General features: G+C 46.0%; 1 protein-coding gene across 9 annotated transcripts in view; it reads right to left on the reverse strand.

The window, feature by feature from the left end:
• Hel89B (histone acetyltransferase 1) overlaps positions 1–20,281 on the reverse strand; it is a 913,881-nt gene that overhangs the window by 128,403 nt on the left and 765,197 nt on the right. For all 9 annotated transcript variants that reach the window (XR_012888773.1, XR_012888774.1, XM_037419311.2 and 6 more), the window contains one exon: positions 12,998–13,114. Coding sequence is in view for 7 of the 9 variants with exons in the window: in XM_037419311.2 (XP_037275208.2) it covers positions 12,998–13,114 (117 nt within the window). In the remaining 2 variants the exon portion in view is untranslated. The remainder of the gene's footprint in view (positions 1–12,997; positions 13,115–20,281) is intronic.

Below are 20,281 nucleotides of genomic sequence, written 5' to 3' on the forward strand. Positions count from 1 at the left end.
ATCATCGGTTCTACATTGGAATGTCTACAAGTCACGGCCAGCTCCCAGTCGCTCCCTTCTGAATTGTGTGAGTTTTCTTTTCTTTTCGCTGATAAGTTGGGCTTAGCGAAAAACTTTGTACATTCTGTAAAGCTGCGCGCAGACATAAAACCAGTAGCAGCGAAAGTTCGACGCTTGCCCCTGACGCTGCGAGATAAAGTAGCGGCTGAACTGACAAGATTATTGGATGCAGGCATTATAGAAAGGGTTAGCGCTGCGGAATGGGTGTCTCCTATAGTGGTTGTGCAGAAGAAAGATGGAACTATTCGCCTATGCGTCGATTTGCGCGAGCCAAACAAAGCAGTAGTCATTGATGGATTCCCTTTGCCGCACACGGAGGAACTGTTACATGCGCTGAGCGGAGCAGCATGGTTCTCGAAACTGGATCTTGCTGCAGCCTACCATCAAGTGGAATTAGCCGAAGAGAGTCGCGAAATAACGACGTTTATTACGCACGAAGGCTTATTTAGGTTCTGCAGAGTTTGTTTTGGCCTCGCATCGGCACCTGCCGCGTTTCAGCGAATGATGCAAGAAATATTGAAGGGCTGCAAGGGCGTGTTGTTTTATATCGACGACATTATAGTCTTTGGAAAGACTAAGCACGAGCACAACCGTAACCTTCGCGAGGTATTGCATCGGATCGCTGAGGCGGGGCTGCAGCTGAATCAGAAATGCTTATTCGCTGTCAAGGAACTCTCCTTTTTGGGTCATCACGTGAGTGCAAGAGGTCTGGCCCCACTTAAGTCAAAGGTGGATGCTGTGATGAAAGCACAAACGCCTGCCGATGTAGTCTCGCTGCGGTCTTTCCTTGGGCTCATAGGCTATTACTCTCATTTTCTCCCCAATTATGCAGAGGTGGTGGAGCCGCTGCGACGGCTTCTTCGTAAAGGACAGAAGTTCGTGTGGGACCAGAGCACCGAGGAGAGTTTTTGCAGGGTCAAGAAGATGCTGTCGTCATGTGGGGTGGTGGCCATGTTCAACGAGTCTTTGCCTGTACAAGTGACCACTGACGCCTCGGCATATGGACTGGGAGCTGTGCTACAGCAGGTAGTCGACGGAGAAGTACGTACAGTGGCATTCGCTTCGAGGACACTAACGCCACCAGAACGCAAGTACTCTACCGGGGAACGAGAGGCGCTGGCATGTTTATGGGCGTGCGAACATTGGCATGTTTATCTGTGGGGCCGCAAGTTTGTCTTACGAACTGACCATCAGGCTTTGGTGACACTGCTGTCCACAAATGGGGTTGGAAGACGGCCACTGCGTATTGAACGCTGGTCTGCTAGACTTCTGAGATACAACTTCACGGTGCAGTACACAAAGGGGAGCACCAATGTCGTTGCGGATGCGCTTTCTAGGCTACCGTTGACCCCTGCAGAGGACGACCCTGTGGAGGAAGTAGTTGCTGTGGTTTCCAGCATGATCACAAAGAGCGAGTTGCAGGCAGCGACAGCTGAGGATTCAGTGTTAAATGAGGTGGCACAGTATGTTATGTCCAGATGGCCGGAAAAGGGCTGTTTAGCTGAAAACATAAAATTGTTTTTTCGTATGCAAGAAGAACTGTCGGTTATAGACGGACTATTGTTTCGCGCTGAACGGGTCGTTCCCCCAGCAGCACTTGCTTCCAGGCTGGTCATGATGGCACACGAATCGCATCCAGGCATTGTAAGGACCAAACAACGGTTGAGGGAACAGTACTGGTGGCCCGGAATGGACAGTGATGTTGAATCTTTGGTTAGGAATTGTGCTGTCTGCAAAGCATCAGATAAATCTGCAAAAACTGTAAGGGCCCCGTTGGAGCCAGTGCAGTGGCCCGAGAAGCCGTGGGAAAAGCTTGGAATTGACATCGTTGGGCCGATGGAACGAGCCCCTCCAGAGTGCAGGTTTGCAATCACTATTATTGATTACCACAGCAAGTGGCCTGAGGTGGCATTTGTGTCCACAATAACTGCACAGGCAGTAGTGAAAGTACTCGTGGAAATTTTTTCGAGAGAAGGGTACCCGAAAAGCATTGTGACTGACAATGGGCGTCAGTTCATGTCGACATGTTTTGAGCAGTTTTTACGAGACCGGGGAATTCAGCACTGTGTTACAACATTGTACTACCCGCAATGCAATGGGCAAATTGAGCGGTTCAACCGCGTTCTCAAGGAGTATATGCAGGTTGCGGCATTGGAGCGAAGACCACTGAAGGAGGCAATTTGGGACTACCTGGGTGTTTATAGGGCCACCCCGCATGCAACTACAGGAGCGTCGCCGGCTTACCTGCTGCATGGAAGAAAACCCAGAACGAGATTGGATGTTGTTGGCCTCCCAGAAAGGGAATTTTTTGAGGAGCCGCGTGTCGTCATGGAAAAGTTGAAACAGCGCGTTAAGGAGCAGCAACAACGAACAAAAAAGTACGTCGATGAAAAACGAGGTGCCAGAGCGTCTGTCATTGAGCCAGGAGATTTCGTAAAAGTAAAACAAGGCGGACCGAAGACGAAACACAAGTTTTCTTTGCCGATCCAGGTGAAGAGACGTGTGGGCACGAATTCGTTTCTACTGGCAAACGGGACGAAATGGAACGCATCAAAGTTAACAGTAATTAGTAAAGGAAGGACAGGACAGGCACAGGCACTAGCTGACGCGGTTACAGCGCGACGCAATGCATCTTCGGGGTTTTCCTACGACATGGATCTTCACATAGGAAAGATGGCTCAGCCACAAAACCCTATAGTCGTGAATGAATCGGAAGTGGGTCCATCAGAAGACACCCAGGGAAGCGCTAACCATTCTGACAGTGCACAAACCACGGTAACGGAGCCCATATTAGAGGTTCCCGATCAGCAGGACACATCTCGGTCGCAGTTGGCCACAGCCACAGCACCATCACGCACCAGGCCGGAACGAACAAGAAGAATGCCAACACGGTATCAAGACTACGAGCTGACCTGACTACAAGAACATCAAGTGTGGTGAAGTGAACGTGTGCTGTGAAGTGAGTGCGCGAAAGTAGACTGACTTTAGTTGTGTTGTTAATTTTTATGAGGGGGGAATGTGTTGTGTAGTGTATAGGGGGCGCTGTCAATGCTATCATCTGTATATAAGCGATTGCCATCAAAATAAAAGGCAGTGGTTCCCCGTCCATGGATCGGTCCGACTTATCACTCGGCGCTTCGCGATACGGTGATAGCACAGCACTATTTTCTGCAAGCTGTCCCTGGGCTCCCCAGGCACACCATAAAAACGTTTTGGCACTATCTTTTCTCCCAATTGTTTAAGGGAAACAGCGGTATCTGCTTGTGATCTCGAGGGCCACCCAAAAGCAGTGCACTCAGTGGGGAGGGGTGCCTAAAAGCATGCACCCAGGGGGCAAGGGGAATGAATGGACAGTTAGAGAGAAGAAAAAAGAAAGTAGACTAAAAAAAAGAAAGGTGAGGGCTGGGAGGGATGGAGGTTGGTTGGCGTGGGCAGGTGGGTGACTTTGCTTGCTGCCTGCTTATCAGCTGTGACACTCCCACTGCTCCTGAACCCTGCTGTGGCCCACAGATAAGACAGGGGACATGTGCTGTGCAGCACAGATAGAAAAAAAAAAAAGCAATAGGCACACAGCAACTGGCGAGGGGGGAAGGGAGGGAGTGAGCCAAAGTGGATGAGGGGGGACGGCTAAGTAACAAAAAACAGAAGAGAGCCAAGGGATGAGGAGGCGACAGGTGTCAGTTAGCAGGACTGCAGGGGATGAATGTAGGGGATGCATTTATTACGCAGAGAAACAAAAAATCCAAATTTTGATGACTGAAGTTGGGGGTGCTGTTTATTATGCGAGAGCGTTCATTACAGGAGTAAATACGTTAGATACGAATCAAATGCCAAATAATGAAGAGGTGCAATATTTTTCCACCAGTGATCTTTTACTCGATCATATATTTATGTTGGAAACAGTTGATTTGTTCTTATAGTAAGTTATTGTACACACAAATAAAAAAGAAATGTCACCTTCTATACTTGCCAGAAAGCACAGGACTGTAATGGTTGAGCTTGTGACAGTGATGTCTTGGGTTCAATCTACATGTTGAACAAACCTTTTGTATCTTTTTTATATAACAAAAAAAAAAGCTTTCGTATTTGCTATGATAACTAGTGAGCATGAGGCCAGTGAGCATGAGGTCATCTGGGTTACTAGCAGTAACCCTGATGACACCCCACCAGTAATGATAGAAGAAGTCAGAAAAGCTTTGGAGAGCATGCAAAGAGGCAAAGCTGCTGGTGAGGATCAGGTAACATCAGACCTGCTGAAAGATGGAGGACAGATTGTGTTAGAAAAACTAGCCACCCTGTTTCAGGGTGTCTCCTGACGGGAAGGGTACCACAGTCTTGAAAGAACGCTAACATCATCTTAATACATAAGAAAGGAGATGACAAGGACTTGAAAAGAATTACAGGCCGATCAGCTTGCTCTCTATAGTATACAAGCTATTTACAAAGGTAATTGCTAACAGAGTAAAGAAAACATTAGAACTCAATCAACCAAAGGAACAAGCAGGATTTCGAACAGCCTACTCAACAATTGACCACAATCATACTAACAATCAGGTAATAGAGAAATGTTCAGAGTATAACCAACCACTATACATAGCCTTCATAGATTACGAGAAGGCGTTTGATTCAGTAGAAATATCAGCCGTCATGCAGACACAGTGGAATCAGGGCGTAGATGAAGTATATATAAACATTCTGGAAGAAATCTACAGGGGATCAACTGCCACCATAGTGCTTCATAAAGAAAGCAACAGAATACCAATCAAGAAGGGTGTAAGGCAGGGGGACACAATCTCCCCAATGCTATTTACCGTGTGCTTACAGGAGGTTTTCAGAAGCCTAGAATGGGAACAGTTAGGGATAAGAGTTAATGGAGAATACCTTAGTAACCTGCGCTTCGCCGATGACATTGCATTGCTGAGTAACTCAGGGGACAAATTGCAACTCATGATTACGGAGTAAGACAAGGAGAGCAGAAAGGTGGGTCTTAAAATTAATCTGCAGAAAACGAAAGTAATGTACAACAACCTCGGAAAAGAGCAGCGCTTCGAGAAAGGTAATAGTGCACTTCAAGTTGTAAAAGACTATGTCTACTTAGGGCAAGTAATAACCGCGGAGCCGAACCACAAGATTGAAGTAACTAGAAGAATAAGAATGGAGTGGAGCACATTTGGCAAGCACTCTCAAGTTATGACAGGTAGATTGCCACTATCCCTCAAGAGAAAGGTATATAACAGCTGTATCTTGCCAGTACTTAGCTACGGAGCAGAAACCTGGAGACTTACAAAGAGGGTTCAGCTTAAATTGAGGACGACGCAGCGAGCAATGGAAAGAAAAATGGTAGGTGTAACCTTAAGAGACAAGAAGAGAGCAGAGTGGATTAGGGGACAAACGGGGGTTAAGGATATCATAGTTGAAATAAAGAAGAGGAAATGGACATGGGCCGGGCAAGTAGCGCGTAGACAGGATAACCGCTGGTCATTAAGGGTAACTAACTGGATTCCCAGAGAAGGGAAGCGGGTTAGGGGAAGACAGAAGGTTACCGTAATTACTCGAATCTAACGCGCACTTTTTTTTGGGGTAAGCGAGTTCATAAATCGCATGCGCGTTAGAATCGAGTACGAACAAAAAATTTCGGTCAATCTATTGCCATCGGCAAATCCAAAATGGGCGCCTCCTAAATGCGTCGGCATGGCGCGTCGGCCATTTGTGCCTATGTGTTTCCCATGTGCGGCACTTCGTACGTGTGCCGAGGAGTTTGTCATCTAGTAGTGCATTAGCATCGACGGCGTGGAAGGGCTGACTCCAAAAACTCGAGTGCACCACGATGCCGCTTTTAAAAGAAAAGTCATCGCGTGTCCAGAAACGGACGGAAATCGAGCCGCATCGCGGCCGTCCGGAGTTCCCGAAACTTGCGTGCGAGACCGGCGGAAACAAAAGCAAAAGATTGTCGACAGCAAAGCTTCACGCAAAGGCTTCAGTGGACCACAGCAGGGTCGGTTTCCGCAAATTAAAGAGCTGCTCGGCGAGTATGTGCTAGAGCAGCGAGCGGCACAGCGGCTTGTGACGACGGAACTGCTCCAAGTGCGGGCTATGCAATTAGTCTTAGAAAAAAGTCTAATGCGGAGCCAGTTTCAAGCGAGCAGGTGCTGGCTAATTAACTTTATGAAGAGGAAAGGCTTTTTCCTCCGAAAAGTTTTGCGGAGGGATACGATGAAAAGCTTCACAGTTTTCAGAGGTTCGTCCTAAACTTGCGGCGTAACAACGGCTACCTGCTTGGGCAAATTGGGAATGCCGATCAGACACCTCTTTACTTCGACATGCTTGGCACCACAACCATCGAGAAGAAGGGGGCGAAGCAAGTTCATGTGCTGACATCGGTCCACGGTAAAACTACAGTGACGGCAATGCTCTGTTACACGTCAGATGAGCACAAGCTTCGCCCGTACCTCATTATTAAATGGAAGACGCTCACGAAAGGAGTCGTTTTTTCGAGTGGTGTGATCGTGCGGGCCAGCGAGAAAAATGGGTGCGCGTTGCAATCGATGTCTTACGTATTTTTTTTTTCGCGGTGGAAATCGGGTGCGCGTTACAATCGAGGGCGCGGTAGAATCGAGTAAATACGGTAGGTGGGCAGATGAGATTAAGAAGTTTGCGGGTATAAATTGGCAGCAGCAAGCACAGGACCGGGTTAACTGGCGGAACATGGGAGAGACCTTTGTCCTGCAGTGGACGTAGTCAGGCTGATAATGATGATGATGAGGCCATTTTGATTGTGTAACAGTTAACAGCTGTGCACTTACGTCTAAGCAATTATGAAAGCAGCCTAGGTGGTCACAATTCATCCAGGTTCCCACACTATCAGTTTTGGATCGAAAGACCCCAATTTTATAGTTTTCTTTCATTTTCTCTCCTGTTCTCACAGGTCAAGCCACTCAAGGAAATAGGAGTACTTGGGGTGTTTTTCAACAGTTACATCTAATCATTATTCTGTCATAACGAGCCATTAATTAAGTATATGCTTCTTTCCTTAATTTAATAACGACGGTCTTGTAATGGCAGAATTGGTGCCTTTAGGTTGTATACGAGGAACTATTGGTCAGCTGCCAGCTTGGTATGAGTTCAAGTGTTATGCGACTCCAAATAGGCTCGTAAAGAGTGTGCCACACTCTCCACCATGGCTACTAGTGGCGCTGACTGACACTCCCACGTTTAATTCACCTAGAGAGAGAGAGAGAGAGAGAGAGAGAGAGAGAGAGATATGGTATGAAAAAAGGCAGGGAGGTTAACCAGAAATCTAGTGCCTGGTTTGCTACCCTGCACTGGGAAAGGGGAAATGGGAGACAGAAAAGTAAGGAAACGGGAATGAGAGAAAGAGCAGGATGAAAGCGAAAACACACAAACACACTAAAATGTCGCAAACGTTCGACGAGGCGGGTCGATCACAGAAACTTCAGGAGAGCCTTCGTCGCTTTTTGGCTTGACGAAGGCCCTCCTGATATACCCAATAAAGTGGCTGGGGGGATAGCCGCAGTGGCAGCTCAGTTGGTAGAGCATCGAACATGTTATTCGAAGGTCGCAGATTTGGTTCCTGCCCACGGTAAGTTATCTTTCAACCCACTGTTCTTTCTTCCCATTTGTATAGGCATTAATGTCTGTTAGATCTTTCTCTCTCTCTACACACACACACACACAGCTAGAGACGCCACCTTGATATGCCCTCACCAAACACCATAACATCTTAGATTTTGAATGGCTCTTTTAGGCTTTGCGTAGCATCCGATTAATAAAAATGAGCTACATTGTCATATGTGGATGCCATAGACCTAGCATATGAAATTTAAAAAAATTTCATCCAGCCATTGTTGCGATATTACAAAAAATACGTTCTGAAAGTTTTTACATTATATGTGGAAATCTTGGCAGAAAATTAAAAAATGAAGCTTCAACCTTCATTTTCTTTGCTAATAATGAACTACCGTATTTTTCGGTGTATAAGTCGCGTTTTTTTTCTGAATTTTTCGTGGGTGCATCTTATACAACGATGCGACTTATATACATTCAAAATCGAGTTGGATGCCACGGCTTGGGTGGCGCTGTTTACGTCAAGCGGGCATCGAAATGGCGTCTACGGCGCTTCACTAGAGTGTACTAGAAGTACCCTCTAGCTTCATCGCTTTCTGCGATGCACAGAAACCACATTTAAAAAAAAAAGTAAGATTAACGGTAAGTTAACACCCTAAAGATAACGCAGCTATGTAGTTTTGCACAAAAAAATAATCAGAGGGGTGAAAATGTGCAAGTATTTTTTAAATTATAAATTATGGAAAGCAAGTTTGGATTTCCGAGCTACTTCCGTTACCGTCACTTATGTCCGCCATAACGTCTTCATTGCACTCGCTAGAGTGTACTAGAAGCTTTTGAGTGGCGCGAGCAGCTGCCTGGGAGCGGCCGTTTCGGCGTGGAATGATGCGGTGGCGCTGACGTCGACCAATCTGCCCGGGCGGATGGCTGGCAGGCGTTCCGCGTACGTGTTGGTACCTCTCTGTCGCGCCTAGTGTGAAGATGATCTCCCTCTTTTTTTTTTATTCACATACCTCCCCTTTTTCGCGCAAATAAAGGTTATTTGACATTATTGTTATTAAAGTTGCCGCTGACCGCACTGCAGCCCGAAGCAGCATAGAACATTGTACAATATAACGAGCGCGTTTTTTTTTTTTAATTTTTAAAGTGTACACATTTTAGACGAGAAACCAGCTGGCCGGTACACACCAGAAGCCCCCCCCCAAAAAAAAAGGAATATGGTGCACACAAAACGAAGAACTCTTGGTCCATTCCACGTAAAACACCAAAGCTGGACTCAAATAAAAGGCTCATTGCTTGTGGCTGCGTGCACACACGACAAAAAAGTAGGCTTTATTGATATTATTTGAAGAACAGTTGAGTTTTTCCAAACCTCCCTTTGGTTTTGAAATATGGGAATAGATTCATTGTTGTAGGACCCACAGAAATGCAAATACGTAATACTGCAAAAGAATGTCTTAGGTGAAACATAGTAGTGGAAGATTTTGAAAGTTTAAAAAACGGAACAACACTGCAAAGCAGAGTCGTAACTAATGTTAATCATAATTGATAACATAAAATGCAAGGTTTACATATTTATAAAACAATACATTTGCAATTAGGTAAATTGTAAAAAACGTAAAATATAGAGCCAGGATACAAAAGATAACATAAAGCAAAGCAAACAGAACGACAGAGTTAAGGTTGTCTTTCCAAAATGCATTTTAAAAAAAAAGATGTTATGGTCGAAAGATCTTTTGAAGGGACACTGAAGTGCAACAATGAATTGGCTTAGATCGATGGATTATGCACCGAGATCCCTAGTGCTGCTAAATTTACCATCACAGGTTTAATAAAAAAAGATTCAAGATCAAAGATTTATTTTGAGATTTCGCGTCATTATTTGCACGTTCTCTCGCTTACAAGCCTCTTCTAGGACAAATTGTTCTTCTTCTTGGTGTACCGTCAAAAAATTAAGAGTGTAAGAAAATATGCACGAAAAATGACATCCTTTTTACGCCACTGTAGCAATTTATAGCCTACTCAGTTTTAGGTGCTTTTGTGCACTTTTGACACTGTAGAAGATTTCTCATCTTGACTTCATTTGCGCGTGTAGACCGTGGGTAAGGTCCGATGGCGGCAAAAATGAAGTTTCTGCTGCTCCACAACAGAGTGGGACGCTTGCAACAAGCTGCAGAGCATCTGAGGCTTCTCGAACAGTTACTAAACTGAACTTGCAGAATAGTTTCTCTTGCATGAATGCTTCGCATTGCACGATTCCATTGTCTGCACAGGTGAAGTATACGTCTCGTTGAATGCAAAGTTCACGAGTGCTAGGATTCAGTGAGCACGCTACGTACGACACGCCGGCAAATCCAGGAAACTCGTGCAGCGCCCATGACTTTGATGGTAGGACAAGACCACGAAGGTCACCGAGAGTGACAACCACGTCAGACGAGGGACTTGAGCTTGCCTCGTCAGCTTTGTCGCCATCTGCAGAAGTTGCACCGTTGGTATCCACAAGGAGCCGTGCAGCAGTGCTAATGCGTCGCCGTTTTCTGTTGTCATTCTCAGCTGGCACACAATGATGACGCCGCTTTGTTTGGGTCCGCGGAGCCGGAGTTTTGAGCGTCAAATATGCAGGCAGGTTGGGCAAGATCGTCGGCACTGCATCAGGGGCAAGTGTCGGCGTTCCCCTAGCAATTTGGACTTGAACACCATTGATAACGTGTACGTAGTCTCTAACAATGAAATGCGGTTTGAAATGTAACTCCCACACAGCACAACCGGCGTCAAGCGGCTTGTCAAGCTGATGGAGGTTCCGCTCCCAAAAAAGTCGCCGTTCTGCGTCTTTCGGGGCCTTGAAAAATGATAACTTCCGACTTTGTTGCACACGCGGATATCCAGTTGTGCAACCTAGCGCCTAACAATGGTTTAGACGCTACTTCTTTGTCATTTCGCGACTAAAACCGAGATGCCGGCCATGCCGCCGAGCCAGACGAGTAAACCAAGTGGGAAGATTGGGCGATGGCAGCGCCGCCGCTACTTTCGCCACAAATTGGGGATGGAGAAAGCAAGGGGAAAGCGTTTAGGTCGCGCCACTCAAAAGTTCTAGTACACTCTACACTCGCTGTGTCGCTATTCTAGTACACTCTAGAGTCGCTGTTGCTGCGCGTGTCTCGTGTGTTGTGTTGTGCGTCGTAGCATAGAGCCGGTAGCGCCGTAGAACCTCGCGAACCATGGCGCCGCTTGGAAAGCAAAGTCGGCGAAGCTATGACGCCAAATTCAAGCTGCGCGCTGCTAAATTCGCCGAAAACCACGGGAACAGAGAAGCAGGGAGGCAATTCGACGTCAGTGAAAAAATAATCCGTGACTGGCGCAAGGCCCACAGCGTCCTCCGGATGATGAAGTCGAAAAAGAAGGCCAACCGCGGCAAGAAGGCGCGCTGGCCGGACCTCGAGCGTAGCTTGCGCACGTGGGTACTGCAACAACGAGCCGAAGGAAGAGGGCTGTCAACAGTGCAGCTGCGCCTGAAGGCGAAGGCTCTGGCAGCGGAGAGCAATGTTACGGGATTCAATGGTGGTCCGTTGTGGTGTTTCCGCTTTATGCGACGGAATCAGCTGGTTATGAGAGCTTGGACGACAATGTGCCAGAAGCTGCACGACGACTTTCAGGCGCAACTGGACAACTTCAGCTCATTCGTGAGGGAGGAAGTTGTGAAGAAGAATGTCAGCGCGAGCCACATCGTTAACATGGATGAAGTGCCGCTGACATTCGACATCCCGCTTGGGAGAAGCATCGCCGAAAAAGGCCAGAAAACTGTCACGGTGAGGACAACAGGCCACGAGAAGTCCCACTTCACCGTTGTGCTCACCTGCTGCGCGGACGGCACAAAGCTGCTTCCCATGCTAATATTTAAGCGGAAAACCTTGCCGAAGGATAATTTCCCTCCTACAGTGGTGATTCAGGCGAACACAAAAGGTTGGATGGACGAGGGAATGACGAGTGTGTGGCTTGACCGCTGTTTTTCCCGTCGACCAGACGGATTCTTCCACGTGAAGCCAGGAATGCTGGTAATGGATAGTATGCGGGCACATATCACCGACATTGTCAAGAAAAAGATCAGTTCAAAGAACTGTATGCCAGTGATTATTCCCGGCGGCATGACAAAGATGCTTCAGCCGCTTGACATTTCTGTCAACCGCAGCTTCAAGGCAGTTCTGCGACGTTCGTGGGAAACGTGGATGTCGGAGGGAGAACACAGCTTCACAAAAACGGGGCGCATGAGACGCGCAGAGTTTGGCGAAATGGGTGAGTGACGCTTGGGAGCCAATTTCTGCGAAGACCATTGTGGCGGGCTTTCGCAAGGCCGGTTTGATCCCCTGCGCGGCCGATGGCGACGTTGAAGAGTCGGATTCGAGCGAGTCGGAGGACAACAGTGATGTGCCAGTAGTACTGCAACCAGAAGTAACTGCATTGTTCGTGAGCGACTCGGAGGAAGACGACTTCGATGGCTTTGAATAAACGTCACCAAGCTATCCGAATAATAAAGGTACTTCTGAAAGTATTGTTTATATGTGTGTTTAAAAGCGTCGGCCGCCGCAAGCATGCATTTTTGCAATGCATTGTCACGACGAGATACTTAAATGTCGGTGGTCGGATGAGCAAGTGCGTCTTCTACACCGGTGCGACTTATGCACCGGTGCGACTTATATACGTTTTTTTTCAGAAAAACTGCAATTTTGAGGGGAATGCGACTTATACAAGGGTGCGACTTATAAACCGGAAAATGCGGTAACAATAGTGAAAGATAAGGCATTAGTCTCGAAGTGCAGTTCATCAATCTAAACCAAGTTTCTCTTTAGAGTCTTTTTATGTTGATAGGCAGTGCTCTGTGCGTCTTGGGTCCTTTTCCTTTTTTTTTCCCTCGTGATTATGAAAGCACACCACTGTTGCACATTTCGTAAACAATGCAAAAATTTTAAAATTTTTGATGACCTTCCATTCATAAGACAATAATGTTGATTATGAGCTGCGTTTGAACAACAACAGCAATAAAGATGCCAAGCTGCTTAATCTCTGCCCAAGTTTTCAGATTAAAACACAATTCTAGCACTATAGTGCAAAGGTCACATAGCCGGCAACTGCTGTTTCCCATTTTGCTTTCGTTGTTCATGTCATTCTTGGTGATACTGTCTCAATTGTGTGCTATCAAGTCGTCTCTCCTTTTGAGAGCTCTGAAAATCGTCCAGGAACATTGTGCCAATAAATGGCCTTTGAATTTTAAGGCTGCTACTATTTGAACTAGAGAAAAACTACACTTAATAAACACACTAGAGATCTTAAATGCATGACAACAATGCAAAAGACAAACCTGGAACACGTGAGCTGTGGCATGTGGGTTGACTGACTGGTCCTCAGAAGTTCCTGCAACTGATTCATCCACTGACTTCTTTGCACGGCTTCTAGCAAAGTCCTCGTAAAGCTCCACCTGAGGCATAAAAAAGGCAAATGTCAAGAACACCAACTTTGGGTTACCCCCTTATAACAAAAAATGCCAGGCCTGCATGGTAGGCACAACACAGTCACAGCGAAAGCTAGACGAGCGGCCTTTCAGAGCCTTTTCAAAACACTCATTGGGTAACTACTGCAAGCATACTTGCTTGGTACCCACTAGGGCATTAATAATAAACTTTTGGGCAGTAGGCCAGCATTTGCTATGCTATTTTTCGTTATTCTTCTGAGAAGCATGGTATCCGCTAAACACTTGCTAGGAATTTTGTGTTGATTGTCCATGCAGTAACTGACAACGATGAGAAATCATGGCTGAAGTGGGTATGCGCCACAGTTAATAGGGAAACAAGAACACGCTTTTGTGCTAGTTTAAAGCATTGGATGACCCACTTGTTTCGCTATTCGCATTGTGCGATGACTGGTTGTTCTTTTGCTGTTGTAAAACGCTTTATAAGTCATATTAATGAGGTTGCTTTCCCGACATCAAGCCTGCCTAAGGCAAGTTTGAGAACAAGCCACAGGCATCGATGTAACTCAGTGTAGAGCTGTGCGACGGGGCCTGGTTACCTCATGCAGCTTGGTGCTGCCGCCGAAATTTTTCAGGGCGGGCATGCTGTCGTCGCGCTGCGCACCACAATTAGTCATTTTTTTATAATTATATATATTACGATGCCGCGGCGAATGTGCTAACCCAACGCGGTAAAGTCCCACAACGTCGTACAGTACTGAAGGCATGGCCACAGCGGTCGTCCCCGCTTTTAACAAAACGACAAAAGTCAGCGAGTGTTTTCACATCCCAGTGTCCTCAGTGATCAGCAAGTGCACTGCTGAAGCTGATTGAGAAGCCCACAGTTTTAGCGTAAAATTTCATAACACAAAACATTGAGTGGAATCTAGAGCGAGTGTCTATGATAGTAGGAAAACTTGTTGTTGGGCTAGTTAGTAGATCATTGAAAAAAACTATTTGAGCGCACACGACACATTCACACGCGCACACACATAGCACAGTGCGTGTTTATGCCTGGGTGAGTGTTTGCGTCAATGTGTCGTGTGTTTGCGCTCAAATTAATTTTTTGAAATGTCTACGTGGGGCACGCAAGCCTGATTAAGCTGCGCTTTGACCACCATGGCATAGAATCAAAAAACCCAGCCTCCAAAAAACACATGACCACCGCCAGCCCCAGCGTGTGCGGTTGTCTTATTTGTCTTCTTGTGTATGTGTTTTACAAATGCAGGGTTCCTAGATTCCAAGCTATGTACCAGCAGGCTAGACACCAGACTCTCCAACCACAAAGAGATTGATGGAGTGTAAAAGCTCCGTGTCTGCTTCGAGTGAATTTCGTTCTTGGCATTCGCGGCGCTCATTCACCAAGAATAAAACAGTGACATGAACCTATTCTCAATAAAGACTTGCTTCATTCTTCCTAATATAAAGCTGATCGCAGGAACTCTGCGTGACCTCGATATTGACACAAAACTGGGACAAATTTCACCTGAACTAGGGTATTATACCATGCTATAAATTTTTCTCGTGATTTGGTGCTAGCAAATAATGAAGAGTGTTTTTGAAATCGTGAAAATAAACATGCATTTTGAACTTGGAATATGCATAATCAATTTATGGAAATAAAAATATTGTACAGAACAGTAATAAACAGATTTGTTTGTACCAATGGCAGGCACGTGTGCTCATGTGCAGAAATATCGTGAAAGCAGTGGTTCATATGCAATGGATCTCTCACTCCGCTGTAAAGACCATTCAGTGCAGAACAGAAGAGACCTCTTTAACGCGGGGATCTTCAGTGGATCATTTAGGGGCGTTCACGTCGCTTCATCATTGTTTTGTAGCCACGTTGAGTGCGTGTAGGAAAGACGTAATTATATTGACAATTAAGTGAATTGATTGGTAAATTGATTACCAATTGATTGGTAAATTTCTAATTACATAATAATGGAGATTGGTAATTGAATGACTCTTCAAAAGTATCGAATACGAACCACAAATATGAAACGTTGCCTAAGCCAGGAAAGCTGGCATGCTGCTGTCACTTTCAGGAAGACAACAATCCTCGCGCCGCTCCCCGACACATACATATACGCATGCCTGTGAACGCTGCAGGCCAAGTGAAGCTGCTGCGCGCAGAACCGAACTGAAACTGAGAACAAGCGTAGGTAGTTCGCTAACTAACGCAATTAGATCCTAAGAGAACACCCGTAGATAGTTCACTAACACAATTTGATCCTAACTGTGTACTTACCATCATTCCCACAATAGTTGAACGACCGCGCCCGCCGATTTTCCTCAAGGTTATAGTACGAATCTGTATGAGCTTCAGCAAGCGACAGGAGGAAGAAAAAACTACCGCCCAAGCACTCAGTACAAATGGTTAACCAGTGAAAGCTGAAACGTGTGGCCCCGGTGTTCAGCAGCGGGTTGAAGCCAACGCTGCACAGAAGCTTTTCGCAATTATTGGTTACATGCTCTTGCTTTTCAATAAGGTTAGGCACACGTTTCACTTGGTTTACTACAGTGTTTATTTCACATGCTTCACATTGTGCCTCACATGATTACGGTCATGGAAGAGTGTAATTAGCAATAAATACTTTTGGATTGCGTTAATCACAATGGTTATTCTCGATCCACAGGCGGTGTGGAGGTGTGGAAAGTTTTATGTTTATTTATTGTAGTAAGTGCTATTTTTCGCATATCATGGTATCCTTTAAACGACATTGTTTTCTACAATGCTTCTATATGAGCCCTTTCATCACTTGTTTAGGCAGATAAATATATCTATGGATTCGTACGCTTTATTCCCTTAGCATTTATTCATGTAAATAAATATGTGCAAACTAAGGAAAATGAACCAAGTGCCATTTTGTCTGATTCTATGAGCAAACAAAATTGTCGTATAGGTGTTGCGATGCAGCTCTCTACCCACGCCGCTCTCCCCCACCCCAAAAAAAACTGATGCCTTCCTCAAGTCAATTGAGCAATGTATGCAGATTGTGCACTACACCTTGGCATATATATATATATATATATATATATATATATATATATATATATATATATATATATATATATATATATATGTATATATTAGTGTCAGTGGCCGGGAGGTAGCCGCCATGATAGCTCAGTGGTAGAGCATCGAACACGATATTCGAAGGTCGTAGGTTCGATTCCTGCTCGCAGAAAGTAATTTTTTCACCCACTTTTCTTTCTTCTCATTTACATTAAAATTGGCCTAATAACTTCCCCTATACTTTTCTTGGCATTATTGTCTGTTACATCTCATTAATATTGTGTCAAAACACGGAAAAACAAGCCCTGAGGTATACACTTTTTTCCCTTATTAACGAGGGTCTCGTACAGCCAGACTTGGTGCCGTTAAGTTGTACACGAGGGACTATTGATCAGCTGCCAGCTCGTAATAAGTTCACGTGCTATGTGATGACATACAGGCTCATAAAGAGAGTGTACCACACTCGTTGCCGTGGCTAAAGATGGCGCTGTCTGACACTCCCACGTTTAAATTTACATATAAACCCAATAATGTGGCTGGGGAATAGCCACCAGGATAGCTCAGTGGTAGAGCATTGAACGCATTATTCGAAGGTCGTAGGTTCGATTCCTACTCACGGCAAGTCTTTTTTGCACTTACTTTTCTTTCTTCTTATTCCAATAACTTCCCCTATACATTTCTTGGCAGTATTGTCTGTTAGATCTCAATAACATTGACTCAAAACATGAAAAAACGAGTCCTGAGGTATACACTTCTTTCTCATATATATATATATATATATATATATATATATACCAAAAACAAAAGTGATGCTGGGTTCGGGTAAAATTATCCGTATAGGAAAGAAGACGCACGTACGAAGTGATTTTATTGACGTTTCGGCCGTGGGTCCGGCCTTCATCAGAATACAGTTTATGGCACGAGTGCTGTTTATATACATGTGCATATCAGTAAGATACAAATGTGAAAACCGACATGAAAGGCTATATATGGGCATATATATATATATGCAAGTCACACAATATAAAGAGCACCTAATCTACGAGTAAAAAGATATTGCTTCCATGCGCGAGCACATGGCGAGCACGTTGTTCACAAATAAAAGATAAAACGCATAAAAGATAAAGCACATAACATGAAGAGTAGTCCGACCGGTAAAAGCAAGGGAAAAAGAAAAAAACTATAAATTACTAATAAAGATGACAAAGACGTTACAAAGCTGCTACGTAATCAACGGATACAGACAATGTAGTGCGACTTGCTGAGCAAGGTTGAAAAAAGATGGACAGGGTGATACAGGTTACGCAGATAGGCAACTAAGTTTTCCTACGTTTTCATTCAGACCAGATGCGACGGCGTCGAACTTATAGATGAGGAATGATTCACGGGCTTCTCTATCATAATTTGTGCGGAAACCAGATTCTAGTAATGTGACCTGTAGATTTTCAAAAGAGTGGCCAGGGAGGTGCACGTGTCTTGAAATGGGCAAGTGGAGCAAGGTGTTAGCATGAGATTTATGGTTGTTAAAACGCGGTCTAAAAGGCCCTTCTGTTTGACCAATGTACTGTAATTCACATACCGCACATTCTATCATGCATATCACGTTCTTAGAATCGCAGTCAAGATTGCCTTTGACTTTTAAGGAAAAGTTGGAACCAGTACTGGTGACCCGTTGGCACGTGCGCATGTATGGGCATACTTTGCATTGCGGTTTTTGGCAAGGATGGCACCCGATCGTGTCAGGACTGTCTGCTTTCGACGATGATGACGATGAGAGTATGTCTCGAATAGATTTAGCTTTGCGATACACTGCTTTAGGTGGTTCGAGGAAAATGGTTCTTAAGCGTTCACTTTGCATTAGAATATTGTGGTGCTTTCTCTGCACATTTGAAACACGCGGAACTGACGCAGAATGGGTAAGGACTAAGTTTGTCTGCGGTGAGGGAGTCGAGTTTTTAGCAGCGCACAATAGCGTTCTACGATTATGCATGTCGGCACGTTTTATTGCGTCATCAATTAATTGCGGCAGATAATTTTGTTTGACTCGAGCATCCTTTAGTGTTCTGCAATTTTTTTGAATCTCCTATTATGTATTTTCATTTGTTTTGGCTTGACCAGCGAGGAGTGCTTCCAACATCTCCTTTTCCGTGGGACCAGGATTTGATTCAATATCGCCACACACTAACAAGTTCGTTGGTAAAGAACAAATACAACTAAGTGCACATTTTATCATTGTGGGACAAGGCAACAGCACTAAAAAACGGTCATCGCTGCGGTTTCGATGCGTAGGCAAATGTTTACAAACCTGTAGAACAAAGTAGAACGGATTCCTTAACATGTTGCCGTTTGTGCTGCTGCCGTGCCCACTGAAGGACGACGGTGCTCCTTCTCTTCTTATACTAGTTGCGGGCTGGACGAGTTGTGACGTCATCTGATGTGACGCTCCTCCTGTCGGCATCCATGCATACTTTTGAACGAGGAACAGGCTCGTGTTGCTGATGAGGTGATAGCCGCTTGATGATAGCCAGATACCAGCTCCTGCAATCTGATCGGCACTTGCTGCTTCTGCACTGCAGCCGGGCGGTGTGAGCGCGCTTCCAAGAAGAATCGCCGTCACCTGTAGAACAAAGCAGAACGGGTTCCTTAACATGTTGCCGTTTGTGCTGCTGCCGTGCCCACTGAAGGACGACGGTGCTCCTTCTCTTATACTGGTTGCGGGCTGGACGAGTTGTGACGTCATCTGATGTGACGCTCCTCCTGTCGGCATCCATGCATACTTTTGAACGAGGAACAGGCTCGTGTTGCTGATGAGGTGATAGCCGCTTGATGATAGCCGGATACCAGCTCCTGCAATCTGATCGGCACTTGCTGCTTCTGCACTGCAGCCGGGCGGTGTGAGCGCGCTTCCAAGAAGAATCGCCGTCACCTGAAAAACAAAGCAGAACGGGTTTCTTAACATGTTGCCGTTTGTGCTGCTGCCGTGCCCACTGAAGGACGACGGTGCTCCTTCTCTTCTTATACTGGTTGCGGGCTGGACGAGTTGTGACTTCATCTGATGTGACGCTCCTCCTGTCGGCATCCATGCATACTTTTGAACGAGGAACAGGCTCGTGTTGCTGACGAGGTGATAGCCGCTTGATGATAGCCGGATACCAGCTCCTGCAATCTGATCGGCACTTGCTGCTTCTGCACTGCAGCCGGGCGGTGTGAGTGCGCTTCCGAGAAGAATCGCCGTCACCTGTAGAACAAAGCAGAATGGGTTCCTTAACATGTTGCCATTTGTGCTGCTGCCGTGCCCACTGAAGGACGACGGTGCTCCTTCTCTTCTTATACTGGTTGCGGGCTGGACGAGTTGTGACGTCATCTGATGTGACGCTCCTCCTGTCGGCATCCATGCATACTTTTGAACGAGGAACAGGCTCGTGTTGCTGACGAGGTGATAGCCGCTTGATGATAGCCGGATACCAGCTCCTGCAATCTGATCGGCACTTGCTGCTTCTGCACTGCAGCCGGGCGGTGTGAGCGCGCTTCCAAGAAGAATCGCCGTCACCTGTAGAACAAAGCAGAACGGATTCCTTGACATGTTGCCGTTTGTGCTGCTGCCGTGCCCACTGCAGAACAATACCCGCTGCGAGAACAATACCCGCTTAAAAAAAACCAACACCATTTTCCGCCTTGCTACGGCCACAGGACAATCGAGTGGTGTGGCTAGGCTAGTTATCCGCTGGGATAGACGCGTGAGGCAACAGCGTTTCGTGCCTCTTCCTGGGCTGTCAATGTCTCTAATACTGGGTTGAGACTTTCTCGCCAAGTCAGGTATTGTAATTGACATTGCAAACGACGGTTACCGCAAGCGCGACGGAGACGCGCTAGACCTTTTCTTGAAGGCCCCCGCATTGACAAATGCATGCCAATCGCAGGGATGGCGCGAGTACGCGAAGAGAGAAGCACGCCGAGAAAACGAGTAACCACCCCGCCGGAACAATGTGCTGTGCTGCAGAGAAGGGCAGTGCACCCGCTTTTGGTAGAAGCACAGAGCCTACTAGAAGGGGAACGAGGAACGAGCGCAGCTGTCGTTGCTGTTGTAAGAGTACGACGCGATGTTTACTGACCGCCCC

The sequence above is a fragment of the Rhipicephalus microplus genome, unplaced genomic scaffold, assembly GCF_043290135.1.
Source record: "Rhipicephalus microplus isolate Deutch F79 unplaced genomic scaffold, USDA_Rmic scaffold_16, whole genome shotgun sequence".
In the NCBI taxonomy this organism is placed as follows: domain Eukaryota; kingdom Metazoa; phylum Arthropoda; class Arachnida; order Ixodida; family Ixodidae; genus Rhipicephalus; species Rhipicephalus microplus.